Source organism: Vespula vulgaris, chromosome 1 (assembly GCF_905475345.1).
Source record: "Vespula vulgaris chromosome 1, iyVesVulg1.1, whole genome shotgun sequence".
In the NCBI taxonomy this organism is placed as follows: Eukaryota; Metazoa; Arthropoda; class Insecta; order Hymenoptera; family Vespidae; genus Vespula; species Vespula vulgaris.
The window spans coordinates 5,248,550-5,264,208 of record NC_066586.1 but is presented as its reverse complement, the minus strand read 5'-3'; the positions used below and the strand labels follow the sequence as shown (position 1 = coordinate 5,264,208).

The following is a 15,659-nucleotide window of genomic DNA, read 5'->3' as shown; positions in this document are numbered from 1 at the left end:
TTGCCCGTTACAGTCCTTTCGACCTGCTAACCCGACTGGCGACTCCCCTTCTTGAGTCTTTAACAGCTAAACCGAGGTTCATAGCACCCCAATGTCGTTTAATTTAGGCGAACACAGAGGACTACTCTACGTCGAGGATTAAATTGGTCCTTCGAAATGGCCCCTACATTCCAGAGCTTCACGTACTTTTATTCTTATGTACGTTGCACTAACATGAGAGATCTTTTTCTTCGAATTCACTTATCTTAAATCGTATGTAGAATCGATATCTTTTTTTCTTCTTTATCTTCTTTTTTTATCTTATCGAAAGGACTCTTCGGTAATTTCATTATATATATATGTATATACAATTAAAGCGAATTAAAATCTCATGTAATTATCGTCAAAATATTATACTTGTCAGCTCATATATATATATTTAACGATAAAGAGAGAAAAAGAGATTTGAAGGATGAATCTATCTGCTCCAAGCAAAAGGCTGTGTCGTTCAAAAAATGTTTTCGTATATGCGCAATTATGTCGGTAGCATCGATAATATTATTTTATCGAAAGCTTTTTTTTAAGACACACGCGGATAAATTAAGGATAGGTTCGTGATATTTAATACGTGCGTACGATTCTCTGACCTTTTGATTTAACTGTGCTCGCCTGACGCAATCGTATGCTCAAAGATGAGTAATGAATATTTCTGACAAAATTCTTGAATATATGAACATATCCGAAGAATTAATTTATTGGATAAAAGAATATCTGCATATGAAGAAGTCGTGATATCTTCGAATTAAAAACAAAAAAGGGAACGTTATACGATTGTTTATTGTATCAATAAGAAGAGTCGAGACGTTAAAAACGATCTTAATTTAAATAACGAAATTACCTGTTGTCGCATCGAATGCAAATCTTTACCCGTTTGGATAGCGAGTAAGTTGTCACGAATCGACACCGAAAAGGAATGGGGTTGCGAATCTAAAAAGGAAGCTAAGAAAGATGGTAAAACGAGAAACGGAGTGATGTCTGTGGAGGAACGAGGGGGCGGTTAGCTGCAATAGCGCTGCCGCGTTCGTATCGACCCGAAGCTTGAGACTCCATCTTGCTTGTCCTACATATAGCTATGTATGTATGTAGGTACATGTGCACGTACCTATTACTTTACCTACCTATGTATATAAAGTCGTGCCCTACCTTGATCTGTTCTGCTCTGTTTCCGCAATTTTTACCTTCTCCTCTTATTTATTTTAACGTCCTTCGCAAATATCTACTTTTAATATACTTTCGATTGTTCGCTTTAATATTTATTTAACTAAATAAGAATTTATCTATGTAAATTTTTCTCGAAAGTATCCTCACGTAAAAGACGATAAAGAAAATTAATCGTTATATAGTCTTTGAAAGTACTTTTTTGTTTTTAATTATGCACGAGTAAGAAGAAAATAATGTAAATTGAACGTCGATAATGACACTTTTTAAGATGCTCACTTTCTATTTGTTCGAATTTTTTTTTGTCATGTTTCTTCTTTGTCATTCACAGTATTATTTCCTATATACAAAGATATCATTCCATTAGCGTGATCCTTACATTTAATTCCAGTTAGTAATTTGCGTGAATGCGACATTTCTTTCACGCATAGCAACTACATGATAATGGATTGGAAACTGTCATTTTCGTTATACATGGTTACACCTTAAAGGTCGTATCTTTAATATGAGTGTTACAGACATGCGATTATGTTAATTATTAAGATATTATGTTAATTAGATGTCTCATGTATGATATATGAGAAAAAAACATACGCAGAATATGAAATATGAAAATTGTACTTATGTCGCTTTGCTTAATTAACTCCAACTCAGCAAGATCAACGTTTTTATAAATTTGTTATTTAGTTTCTTAGTGGATTTCTTCTTATACGATAGTACGAGTACGCGCATGCTCGATGATAAGCATGAATTTAGTTCTGTCACTAACCTAGTTACATTCCTGGAAATTCATAAAATATGTATAACGATGGCTTTCTCTGTTTTTCTTGAAAGATGAATTCCTACACGAGACGAATGAATAAGGACTGAGGTATTGCTTAATCATTTTCTTCTGTGTGTGTGTGTCTCTCTCTCTCTCTCTCTCTCTCTCTCTCTCTCTCTCTCTCTCTCTCTCTCTCTCTCTCTCTTTCTCTTTTGATGAAGCTTGATCTTAATTTCGTTCTTTGGATTCTAGAAAAATTACATAACATTTTAATGAGATAACTTCTTGCAACGAACGAAAATACCTTCTCTCTCTCTCTCTCTCTCTCTCTTAATAAAATATTTGATCAGAGATTATTTATTAACCAATTATTCGAAATAGTCGAAAGTAGACGAGAATAATAACTAAAAATAATAATGCTAAAAATAATAATACTAAAAAATAGACGAGAATATAGAATGGCACAAAAATGCGGATTGCCAGGTGTTGTGGAGCTACTGCGTTTTGTGGTCTATGGGGAAAAATAAAAATTGAAATGCGAGCAGTGTCATGAGAAAGTCGTGAAAGCTACTATGTAATACCAGGGAGACTATTATAAATAAATTCTGAAAAGTCGTGTTCCCTGCTCTTTTCTTTTTCGCTTTCTTTCTCTTTCTCTCTCTCTCTCTCTCTCTCTCTCTCTCTCTCTCTCTCTCTCTCTTTCTCTCTTGCTTGCATTCGTGACAATCGCGACCTCGACCCTTTCAACTCTGCTCTTCATCGGCCCCCTCGGTAATAGACGTAACTCTACTACTCTTGTTTCCTCCAGCATCTCTTACTCGTACATTTAATTAAGTCTCAATAGAAAGGACGTGTCAATAGCGATTGCGATCTATCGAAAAGCGAAGAATATCCTAGTTTCACAATTCATTAACAATTCAAACTCAATTTAAAAGGACATTTCGAGGAGAACGAATTATTGTATTTTTTTATATCATCGATCGACGATTCTATTTCCTTTTTCATTAAATTACATTTCAGAAGAATAATAGATTTTTATATCTTTTTTAAGGAAAAACGCGTAAATGGATTAGATTGAATTTTTATTCCCATTGACATGGACGTCCTGTTGTTCTAGCTTAACCTTGAATATTCTCCGTTTACTGATCGATGATAATAGCAGATTTGTATCTTATTTGATCGTTGCAATAAAGCGTTTCTAAAGTAGGATGTAACAGTTTTCATCTTGGACGATACAATTAGACATTGACTTGGAACGTGATATACCGATGCAAGTGGTTCAAAGTTCAACCATTTGACACTGGCATCTTAAACACCGTTTGTTAAAGTCTCGAAGCATTGCGATACATTAACTATACCACTTCGGTAGTCAAAGACGAGGTAAAGTTTCGCGATATCGTTCGAAAATTTTTGGCATGTACCGTGCTACGTTCGTAAAATGTTTAATTCTCGATGAATTTTGGCGACGAAGTCAGGCGAGACCCTAAGTATACAATATTCTGCCATATTATAAGTGTGAATCACGGCTAGCTGCTTGCTGCATGCGATCATTTCTGAAAATTAAAACGCTAGAGGACAATCGAATATATAATTTATCAACTTGCGTTCTAATTTTCTTAGTTACCTTGAACTTTTAAATTCAATAAGAAAATCGATCAAAAAGCTATTATCGATATTACAATTTTTTTTTGTTAAAATTAAAGGAGAAGACCAGAAGCAATGGAAAAAGATATTGTCACCGATGTATTCACGTATCTATTCTCTTAATGAAAATAAACGATCTTGAGGATGATGCGGTACAACATCCGGTCGATTTTTAACTGGCGATCATAAGTAATTCAACCGTGTCATTCATTATTGTATCATCCACATCTATGAATGGCTCAATGAAAGAAGAAGGAAACATTGAATGGATGTACTTTCATTAGATAGCACGAAATACAATGTCGATCTATTGATTATCGATCAGTGATTGTGTCTACGATAGCTCCCTTCTTTTTCCATGCTTTTCATCGACGAAACGATACTTGGCTCAGATTCAAAACTATTTAACCTTCCTGCGTTCTTTAATTTCAATATATGTTGAAAATTCAGAGAGGGGAAGAGGGGAAGGGGAGGGGAAGAAAGAGTAAGAAAGAAAGAGAAAGAGATGAGAGAGATAAAAATAGTTCAAGTATTATATCTTGGGATTTAGAAAAACAGAGACGCATTTAAAATTCTCTTTTATTTTTCTTGTAAATTCACCGAATGATCGCGCAGTTTCGATAGTGATCGTGTCTATCCATTAATAAAGCATGACTTTGTAAATTTACGATGCGAGTATGAAAGAAAAGAAAAAAGAAGGTGAACCGAGCTGGCAGCATCTCGCGAAATGGGATGTTATCTCGAAGAATTTTGTTAGATTGAGAATGGAAGATCACAAAATAAGTCTTTTTTATCGACGTTGAAAACCGTGACGTCGGCAATCGACTTTTTCTGTCAACCTCGAACTACCTATGTATGCGTGTAGTAAGAGTGAGAACGCATATACGGTTATGCCGTCACCCTCGACGAGCGAGGCCAAACAAGATGGCCGTAAAAACCTGTACTCTCGATCCAGTCAGCACCTGATGACCTCACACTTATAACGCGGGACGTGATGTCATTCGTCGTTCGTAATTTATTTTGATTATGTAACATTGACTAGTGCATAGTTAACTTGGAATAATCATAGAGAGACGGGTGATATGAGGAGATAGATAGATAGACAGATAGACATATAGATAGATAGATAGAGAGAGAGAGAGAGAGAGAGAGAGAGAGAGGGAAAGAGAGGGAAAGAGAGGTAGAGTGGGGACCCAGAGGAAAGATAGAACTTTAATAACATCAAAGACGAGACAGATCGGTCGGTTTTCCTTGATTTTCCTTGTACAAAAGACGATCTTTGCTATTTTAATTACAATTTTTTCCTCGTACGAATAATATTGTATAATTTTAACAAACGATTCATTACTTTTTTTTTTTAAACATTGCTGTGTTTTCCTATATACTTTAAATATTACGAAGGAAATGTATGTATCTCGGCATTGGAATCTCCATGGCCATTGCTTGTGATCGGATCCTATCCTGATTTTATTAATCGAACACGGATCTTCTACGACTGCATCGTTGACAAGATAATCGCGTGCATCTCTCTTCGTTGATTGTTAGAAATTAACAGAAGATTATCAGAATGTAATCGGCCGAGTTCGAGGAGGCAGGTTCGTGGGAAGTATTTTTTCTCCTACAGGACTCGCGGGAACCCTCAGTTGGAAGGATTCCCAGAGCAAGATAGATCTAATTAAAAGTAAGGAGAGCGGAGGTACGGTCGATGCTTCTTTGATTTCAGGGTTGTGGAAGGAACGATTGTGCAGATAGTGTGATTTGTATAATACCTTCACATATGCGTACCTGGAATGTGACGTATTGTAAGCGTTGACTTTCGATGTTATTTTTAACTATTATCTTCGAGACTCAACTGGGGAGAGAGGAGGGAGCCTCGTATCTTTATTTCTAAATTTAGCTGTACTTGCCGTGCTAGGAGATTTTTTATCTTCTTTTTTATCTATTTATATAATTCTATTGTAACATGTTCGATTGGAGAGAGTAGGTATCGTTTCGGATGATTCGGATAAGATGTGTAATAATAATAAGAACGATAACGATAATAATAATATACGAAATGAGGTCAGGGTCTTCCGGTCACTCTTAAATTTAAAATGTTTCCTCGTAGTACGATCTTTCTTGCTCGTACTCGTGGGTCTCGCTAACTCGTAAAAAACAGAGATCACTTCTTGGCCATGGCCTAGTCGCTGGCCGATGAAAATCAACATTAATCACGTCTTGCCAAGAAAAGACTCGATATTAACGTCACGATATAGCTCTTAGTCTGGGCAGGTAGTGGTAGCTCCGCTCCTGGAGGCATTTGGAAACGGTCAAGGCCCTTTCGAGGATCCTACGCGTGTGAAGCTTGCGCTTACTCCTACGCCTGTGATGCGCGCATGTTTATGCGTATACATACACCTATATTGAAAGATGGTGTCTACCCACACTCGAGAATGAACACGCCTACGTGTGTATGTCTTCGTTACTTTCCGGTTTGCTCCGTGTATTTCGAATTCCATCATTGTTTGATTGTTATCTTGAAATTGTTATTAGTTAATTACATGCATTATCTCCTCAAATTCAAAACGAACTAACTTTCGTATTGTTCGTTGGAATTTTATTCTTATTTTTGTTTGTTTTTTCTTTCTTTCTTTCATTCTTTTTTTTTCTTTTTTAAAGGATTTAACATTTTTCAAAGAACGTTCTCCAACGTTGCTCCCCAGCACACGGTTGTTCGTATGGTCACGCTTCGAAGCGAACGTTAGTCCTCGCTCTCTTTTTCTCTTTTTCTCGTCTTTTCTTCTTTGCTCTTTCGTTTTTCTTCTACTTTTATTATCCATCCTCTATCACCGTTCTGCTGCGTCTTCACGAAGTCAACGAACTCGACCTCGTTCCTTCATTGTCACATTAATTGTTCTCATCTATTCTATTACTTCCTTTGGATTATACATCTTCCTTTTGCGTTGGTCGATCGATCGTTGATCATCTATTGAAAATCGAAATAATTGGTAAAGATCAATCAATTTTCCTCTATTTTAGGATAACGCATTTAACGATATTGGTTATCGATTAAAAAATCGAAAGAAAATATTTCAGAAAAATTGGAGTTTCCCAAAGTAAAATTTGATTATCGTATTTTAAATCGATGATGTAAGTAACAGAAAATAAAAGATCTCGATGAGCTATCGCGAAGAATACGCGAAAATGTATTCTAACATACTTATTCGAGGGTTCTGAATTTGTTCCGCGACTGGAACGCCAAGCGGTTCTACGTACGCATTCTGTGGCTATAGTAGTCAGTTTTGTGCATGTTGCAGCTATAGTTAGCTTGGTACGTAGCCAGAAATTGCAGGAAGGTCCATAGGTATTACACTTGTTGCCGTTTCGTTCTTTTTGCCGATGCATGGAAGTCCAAAGCGACGAAGAGCATTACGATAAAACATTTTTGTACTTGACATTTAAAAATAGAAATATGATAACTCAAGTTATATCATACATGTATTATGCAAATATCTCATTTAAACAACCGTAATCAAGTAGTATATTTTATCGAATAAGATGGTTGATTAAGTTTCTACCCTATCGTATTTTTTGAATTGACAGTAAAAAAAGTTAATACTCAATAAATCTTAAGCGAACGTTAGCTGTTACTTACTGACATGTTAAAAGCGATAACGCTTTAAGAGAAAATGTCCAGTTTCAAGAAATTTTTTAGATATTCGAAACTTTTGCGATAAGCAAAGATGATATTACTTGGTAGTTGATCGGGTGTACAACGGTTTCTTCGAGCTGGTTCGAGGACTCGTCCGGTATCACCCGAGGCAATCGACGAGAGTTTATGTCTTCGATACCGTCGAGATTCTACGAGAGACTATACGGGCCGTGAGTTCTTACGTATCTCCGTTCGTGTTCCAGAATTTTTATATTCATAAAAGAAGGACATTCGACGATATGAAAAAGTTCGATGGAATTTCGATAAAAGATCGAACGATCTAGCCGTTCCAGCCATCCAGTTTGGATACAGAAATGTAACGATAGTCTCTCGTTTTTCAAGAGGAAATTGTCGTGTAGATTCGTCACGAAAGAAATAACGTCAACAAGAATTTCTTTCAACTTTTTCGTAGATTACGAGGGCAAAGACATTAAAGAGAGACTTGAATATAATATCAACGTAAAGTAAAATAGGCACGCTATGTGATCGCATTGAGTAAGCTAGACTCGTTGTAATAAAGAGACAGTAATGAGACCACCGCGGCGACGTTTTCTACCGGTCTCTCTCCTCTTTTTCAACGGTTGTCATGCCATGCCGGAGATACAGCTTCGCTTCGTGGATAAAGAGTAGAAAGAAAACGAAGCCCAGGTGAAGAAGGGCTCTAAAGGAAAGGAAGAGTAAGGGGGAAGTATAACACGAGGGATCGTCCACGTGTCGGATGTAACGGGGTCGCTGAATTATTTAAAGCAGGCCGTCATCTATCGCGAAACACAGAAGGCCCCTTATCTCTGTTTTATACCGATTATAAAGAATTTCCTATTTTGTGAAGAATCTTCTTTTTAACATTGGACTTTAAAAGAACTTTATCAGAGATAAATGTTTACGGTAGATTTGTTTTTTTTTGATTCCTTGTTTACGATACAATCGTAAAGTCGATCGTTCAAAAAGTGATCTTTAACTTTGTTAACTGGAACTTTGTTAAATGGAAAGAAAATACAAATGATCTCGTATTTCTTGCAATATAACTGTCAGTTTTTCAAATAATTATTGTCTTTTATCTTTGAGATTGAATATATTTGACAAATTCGTACGTATTTGGTACAAGGAAAATAACAGTTTTGCGGGAAAGTAATAGGGATGATGAATATTGCATACATGTGTGCGTGCGTGTGTGGTTAATTGGGTATAATAACTACTAAAGACATAAAGAATATAGACAATTGTTCTTTTAAAGTTATATTTCAGTGTTTAAAATACAAATGTATAGGTAATATAATAAAAAAAATAAAATGAAGAGAAGAGAAATATAATTTGAAACTTTCGAATATAACTAAATTATAACTAAATTTAACTCGCACTCTAATCCACGGTATCTCTAAGTATTTTTTTAATAATTCGCACTATCTTATATTACGTTCATCAACTACCCTCACATTATCTTTTCAAAAACATGAATAGTCTTGACATTATTTTGTCCTCTCTGTTTATTGTTACGTGTCTTAGTACCCTTGTCTTTTCATTCCACGCGTAGCAAAACAAGAAACTGATAATCTTATAGAATATGTTTTTATTTATTTACTCGAGCCTATCGTACTACGAGCCTAGCTCGTGCTCGAGTAATTGGACCCATCTAGTAGTTTCTTGGCCCTACATATATACATATATAAATGTAATGTACCTTTCCAAGTAGCCTCGCGTATTTATTTCAGTTCATTTACTTCGGTACCGCAAAAGTTTGTAATCTTTTTTTAGATATATAGAATGTATGTTACAATATACGTGGCGCGGTTTCGCCATTGATGAAAAAATGTGTCACCGTTATCGATACCACACTCGTTTCATCTATAGCTAGTATATCATAACACGACTTTCGTTTGTGCGACTTCATGGCGCTTGTTGTGCATATAAAAGAATGTTTCGCCGTTGGCAGATATAATCACTGGAATTCGTTATTTCAGAAGGTATTTCTAACATGAGTAAGTAATTTTCTTTATGATGTCATGTAAATTCTATTTCAGTCATTATATTTCCATTAACACCCATATTTCAAGATCGATTTCATAACAGCACTATATATCTAAGAAAGTAGTCGGAGCTTCTTCCTTTCTAGGTTAATTAAGTAATTAATTACACTGATTAATTAATTCAATATCGATGGTTAACTTTGTTACTGCTATATGTAGGAAAGAAAGGCCGTGATTGAAGCCACCCACCTTGAATGTTATTTCTTCCGAACGAAATTAATGGACTATAAATCTTTGTTAGTTTATTTTGTTATCGTTGGCGATCACTTTATAAGGGAAGCTTATCTTTTTTCATTGCATGAATCTATGAATAGGATCGATTTTTAAAAAAAGTGCTGTCGATAGGAAGATAAAGTCCATCGTAAAAGCTATACAGAAAAAGTGAGATAAAGGAATAGATAGATAGAGAAAGAAAAAGAGAGAGGTAGAGGGAGAGGGGGAGGAAAATCGTTAATGAAAAGAATGTACCTTTTGTACTTGAGCTTTATTTACGTTCGGAACTATTCCAATCGTATTTAATATCTCCTCGAACAAGGAGATTCTTAGAAAATGTAAAAATTATACTTTTTTATTAGCTTTATTTCTTCTCTAATTTTTAATTTTTTTTCTGTAATTCTGTAATTAGATAAAAATAAATCTCTTGAATGGATTACTGTTTGTTGAAGGAAGAAAGAGAGCGACGATTATTTACGATACAACCATACGTTAATTACTGCGACAGTGGAGGGTTATCTGCCCTGAGAAGCGCGTCCAACGTACTCTGTTATCGATTTATCGTTCGTGGTGCTTATGTATGCAACGCATGAACGATAATACGATGCGTTCCAGTAATACGACAGGGTATTCGTTGGTGACGCCGAAGCGTCTCGTTTCCCTGTGACTCCTTCTTTACTTACCTTTATTATCCAGGTGTAGTTCGGTCAGTTTATTCTCGTATACCATCCATAAAGCTAAACGTAGCTTATAAACCAGTTGAGGCTCACAAACACGCGGTCTTCTTGCTTTTAGACACGTAGAGTGTCTTCGTCGTAAAAAAATGAAACTTTATTCTTATAAATATAACGGATAGATTATGTAATATATCTAATTTTACACAATGATTTGATATTTTTAATGTACCTATCTATATATTGATGTTGATATATCATATAGTTGTAACTTTGTTATAAATAAGAAAAAGGGTGAGTTTTTTTAGAAGAAATGGATAATAAAATAAAGAGATCAGTATCTCTCGTTCGTGTAGACCGATAGGCGCCATATGTTCCAGTAAACTACATACATATATATTTGACTAACAACTTGCATTGTAATCGAGAAATAAAGGCGGAGCATATCATGCTAGCTATTTTGCTTTTCCTTACATTTTGTATTATAAAAGTTGATAGGTGTGTATAAATAGGTCCATACTTGTACGAATGTGTATGCATTTCTTTTTTATACTAGCTTTAATTTCAAAAATCGATAAACTTATCTTTCATGTATTGTTTGCGAAGTAAGCTTTGTTATGATTGTTAGGATTTAAAGAGTATGTAACTTTGAGACAGGTGTTGAGAATTTATCGAGAAATAAAAATAAAATTCAATAAAAAAGAAATAGCATGGTAGAAAGTATGAGATTTTTACTGAATGTATGTACAAGTGTTTATATTCATAGATCGAACAGATAACATAGACAAACTCTTGAATGTACTGATATTAAATACATCTACATATGTATGTGCATACATATCTATGTTCATCTCTTAATGCGTATTAAAGCGGTAATTAGGACAATGTAAACTTGTTGAAGATTCTGATCAATTAAAGCATTCATATAGAATACTTTCTTTTGTTTTTATTACGTTGACAATGGAAGAATACCAAGAAGGAAAATCATTAGAATTAAAGGCACGTAGATACATATGTACGAGACGTGATTTGGAGAGACTATAAGGATTAAAAAGTTACGTAAGGTCCCTTGATGATTTCTATTAGGAATGTTCACACGAGTGCATTAACCTAGTTAGAATGAAATTAGTGAAAATTATGTAATGTCTGACGTATCGTGTAACACGAGAAAAAACCTCATTAAATTTAATGGAATTTAAGAGGGAATAAATCAATCGATTACATTTGTCTTTTTTATTTATTTATTTTCAGAGTGATCCAAGCACGTCATTTTTGAGAGCAGCTCGCGCGGGTCAGTTGGAAAAGGTTCTGGAGTATCTTGAATCGGGTGTGGACATTAACGCATCAAATGCTGTAAGTTTATTATTAATTAGGTTAAACGAATTGGTTTACTAACATGCTCTATCACTCGAGTATACCATGTATCACTTGAGCATGATCGAAATACTTATGTGACTATGTACGGTCTATATACGTATAACGAATATTCCACTTATTCGGATTTTAAATAAAAAGGCAACCTTTCTATACACAGAACGGACTGAATGCTTTGCACCTGGCAGCTAAGGATGGCCACTTGGAAATTGTCCGAGAACTTCTTAATCGTGGCGCAGTAGTCGATGCTGCTACTAAAAAGGGAAACACCGCATTGCACATTGCTTCTCTTGGTAAGTAAGCGAACTCCATATGTGCGTTTGTACAAATGTGTAAATACGTATACAAATACACGTACAAACGTACTCTCAGATCATATCGATTAACCCATATCTCCCCATACCTCGATACCAATATGGCGCAGTGCCTCTAAGCAATAGCAGAAATACTTCACTACGTTCGACACGGTGACAGATTGCATCGAAAAAGAATGTCATTTTTAAAACGATATATCTATACTCAAAAATGTAATATTTCAATGAGGTTGAGATACTTATCGAAGGGTTTCGTATATACGCATTTTTTATTTCGTTATAGTTCTTCTTGCCGCATCATAATGGAGGTACTTGAAAAGAAACCTCTATATAATATCTAACTACTTCTCACTGCGAAACTAATATCTTGTTGCAGCTGGACAAGAGGAGGTTGTACAATTGCTCGTTCAACAGGGTGCTTCTGTGAACGCACAGTCACAAAATGGGTTCACACCGCTCTATATGGCTGCTCAAGAGAATCACGACTCTGTGGTCAAGTACCTCCTCAGTAAGGGTGCCAACCAAACCCTCACGACGGAGGTACATTTTGTATATTTTAATTACAAATATATGAATTAATACTTGCTTTGGTAAATAGTAGAAAGAACGATTTTATATATATGTATACATAATTAACTCTTGTAATTTTCATTAAAGACAATAATTTTTTTAATTTTTATAAATTTCTTTCCCATCGTAGGATGGATTCACTCCATTGGCGGTGGCCATGCAACAGGGTCATGATAAAGTAGTAGCCGTTCTATTGGAAAATGATACTCGCGGTAAAGTTCGATTACCTGCCCTCCACATCGCTGCTAAGAAGGATGATTGTAATGCGGCTGCCCTACTTTTGCAAGTACGTCATATTTCTCTTTTTCCAAGCAAAAGAGCCCTTCGTAGTAATCCTCTTATTCTTTTTAACAGGGTTCATCACTTAATACATTTCCAAGAGTTTATACCATAAATTCTTTTGATCTAAATAGTTGACTGATTTTTAGAAATAAAGATTTATTCTAGAGCTAAAATATCAAGCTATATAAGACAAATTTTTATAAGAGTAATATTATATTTTTTAATAAAATTCATTTAAAGATTTCTAATATTTAAGATCGATATACATGTAAAAAGAAATTTCTTATCCAAATTCTATAAATGTAATCTCGTATTAGAATACTTTATCTTTGCAATAAGTGATTGTTTCTCAGGAACGGTATAGAATTATAACTAAGAGAGTTTATGGTATATATATATATATATATATATATATATATATATAAATGTTTACAGATACGATAGATGGATGTAATATGATGAAAAAAAATTTTTAATTTCGTACTGATATACGTAAATATGATTTTAATGAAATATGAAAGAAACGATACAGTTTTATGAGAGGTCATATTGACTTATATATTTTTACGCGTTATTAAAAAAGTACTAAAACCTTTTTGGTCATATATATGTAATTGACCTATGTATTATTCATATCACTATTATGAGATACGTCAGACTTAGGTAACTGAACATTCGCGAATTACCACACACTATCGATTCGCAATGAAAAGAGAGACAATATTTTGTTTTTATCCTTTTTTCTATGAGAATTGAAAAATTATAAAAGTACTTTGCGTTTTTATTGTATCGCCATTGTATTTTATTCTTCAACAGAACGACCATAATCCCGACGTAACTTCGAAAAGCGGTTTTACACCACTTCACATAGCCGCACATTATGGCAACGATCGAATTGCTTCCTTACTTTATGATAGAGGTGCGGATGTAAATTTTGCTGCTAAAGTAAGTATCAATAGATGCATGTATACGTGTTAGAGAAAATTTGACAAATTATGATGTTTATACTTGTTTCTTTTTTGTCCGATCGCGCAGCACAATATTACGCCGATTCATGTAGCTGCAAAATGGGGAAAAATTAAAATGGTAAATCTTCTGATAAGTAAAAGAGCAAATATCGAAGCAAAAACGAGAGATGGCCTTACTCCTCTTCATTGTGCAGCAAGATCAGGTCATCATGAGGTTGTTGATATTCTTATTGAAAGAGGAGCACCCATTGGCTCGAAGACAAAGGTAATGGATTATATAGGAAGAAAAAATTATTGTCAAATAGCATTTGATTAAAATTTACATAATGTATTTCCTATTGAATGACATGCAGAATGGTCTTGCACCATTACACATGGCTGCTCAAGGGGATCATGTAGATGCCGCAAGGGTTCTACTTTATCATCGTGCACCTGTGGATGAAGTAACAGTAGATTATTTGACAGCATTGCATGTGGCAGCTCATTGCGGTCACGTAAGAGTGGCCAAACTTTTACTTGATAGAAATGCAGATCCTAATGCACGTGCACTCAATGGTTTCACACCTTTACACATTGCGTGTAAGAAGAACAGAATCAAAGTAGTTGAACTTCTCTTAAAACATAAAGCTAGTATCGAAGCCACTACGGAGGTAATTGTTATTTTTTTTGTTAAATATTAAAAATTGTTTTATTAAAAATTCAATTTACTATTTGTTTTTTATAGTCCGGATTAACTCCGCTGCATGTAGCAAGTTTTATGGGATGTATGAACATCGTCATTTACTTGCTGCAACACGAAGCTAGTCCAGACATACCGACAGTAAGAGGCGAAACGCCGTTACATTTAGCTGCCAGAGCAAATCAGACTGATATTATCAGAATACTTCTTAGGAACGGTGCTCAAGTTGACGCTAGAGCAAGGGTAAATTATATCATGTAAATTTATCATTATTTCGAGTAATCTTGATGTTGGTTATATAATTCCTTTTTTAGGAGGAACAAACGCCGCTTCACGTTGCTTCCCGCTTAGGCAATGTTGACATTGTAATGTTGCTATTACAACACGGTGCTGGAGTTGATGCCACAACGAAAGATTTGTACACTCCACTTCATATCGCAGCTAAGGAGGGTCAAGAAGAGGTAAAGATTTTACAGTTATACGTAAAATATTTATGAGTAATTATTAGTTCTATAATTTAGGATTAGAATACCTATGTCAAATATAACATATTACGAATTATTTTTTATGCGTTCATCAGGTTGCTTCAGTTTTATTAGAAAATGGAGCATCACTTACTGCTACGACTAAGAAAGGTTTTACCCCTTTGCATTTGGCAGCTAAATACGGCAATATGAATGTAGCGAGGTTGTTACTACAGAAAAATGCACCGGTTGATGCTCAAGGAAAGGTAAGCATAATATCGTCCTTTTATTTTTTTCTTGAAATTAAATGACTATTTATACGTAACGAATTAAAATATTTTGATCGATCATATTTGTTAAATATAGAACGGAGTAACTCCTCTTCACGTAGCATCGCATTATGACCATCAGAATGTAGCGTTACTTCTATTAGATAAGGGTGCTTCGCCACATGCTATGGCTAAAAATGGCCACACGCCTTTACATATTGCAGCACGAAAAAATCAGGCAAGTAAACGGAATAAAGATTTTCTATACGAGGTTTCAATAATTGACAGAATTAATAGAAATATTTCAATTATTTTATACAGATGGATATTGCAACTACATTACTAGAATATGGCGCGAAAGCGAATGCAGAATCAAAAGCAGGATTTACGCCGCTACATTTAAGTGCACAAGAAGGACACACCGATATGTCAACTTTACTTATCGAACACAAGGCAGACACAAATCATAAAGCGAAGGTATAACCGCATCATTAGAAAATTTGTTATTCTATTATTTATTTACTTGTTCTTTG

The 15,659-nt window shown here is 34.9% G+C and overlaps 1 protein-coding gene across 25 annotated transcripts in view; it reads left to right on the top strand.

Annotated features, from left to right (window-relative positions):
- LOC127071287 (ankyrin-3-like) overlaps positions 1 to 15,659 on the top strand; it is a 66,984-nt gene that overhangs the window by 7,271 nt on the left and 44,054 nt on the right. For all 25 annotated transcript variants that reach the window (XR_007784963.1, XM_051010405.1, XM_051010617.1 and 22 more), the window contains exons 3-14: positions 11,458 to 11,559; positions 11,741 to 11,873; positions 12,271 to 12,434; positions 12,595 to 12,750; positions 13,563 to 13,691; positions 13,782 to 13,979; positions 14,068 to 14,364; positions 14,439 to 14,636; positions 14,708 to 14,854; positions 14,974 to 15,123; positions 15,224 to 15,364; positions 15,448 to 15,603. Coding sequence is in view for 24 of the 25 variants with exons in the window: in XM_051010405.1 (XP_050866362.1) it covers positions 11,458 to 11,559; positions 11,741 to 11,873; positions 12,271 to 12,434; positions 12,595 to 12,750; positions 13,563 to 13,691; positions 13,782 to 13,979; positions 14,068 to 14,364; positions 14,439 to 14,636; positions 14,708 to 14,854; positions 14,974 to 15,123; positions 15,224 to 15,364; positions 15,448 to 15,603 (1,971 nt within the window). In the remaining variant the exon portion in view is untranslated. The remainder of the gene's footprint in view (positions 1 to 11,457; positions 11,560 to 11,740; positions 11,874 to 12,270; positions 12,435 to 12,594; positions 12,751 to 13,562; positions 13,692 to 13,781; positions 13,980 to 14,067; positions 14,365 to 14,438; positions 14,637 to 14,707; positions 14,855 to 14,973; positions 15,124 to 15,223; positions 15,365 to 15,447; positions 15,604 to 15,659) is intronic.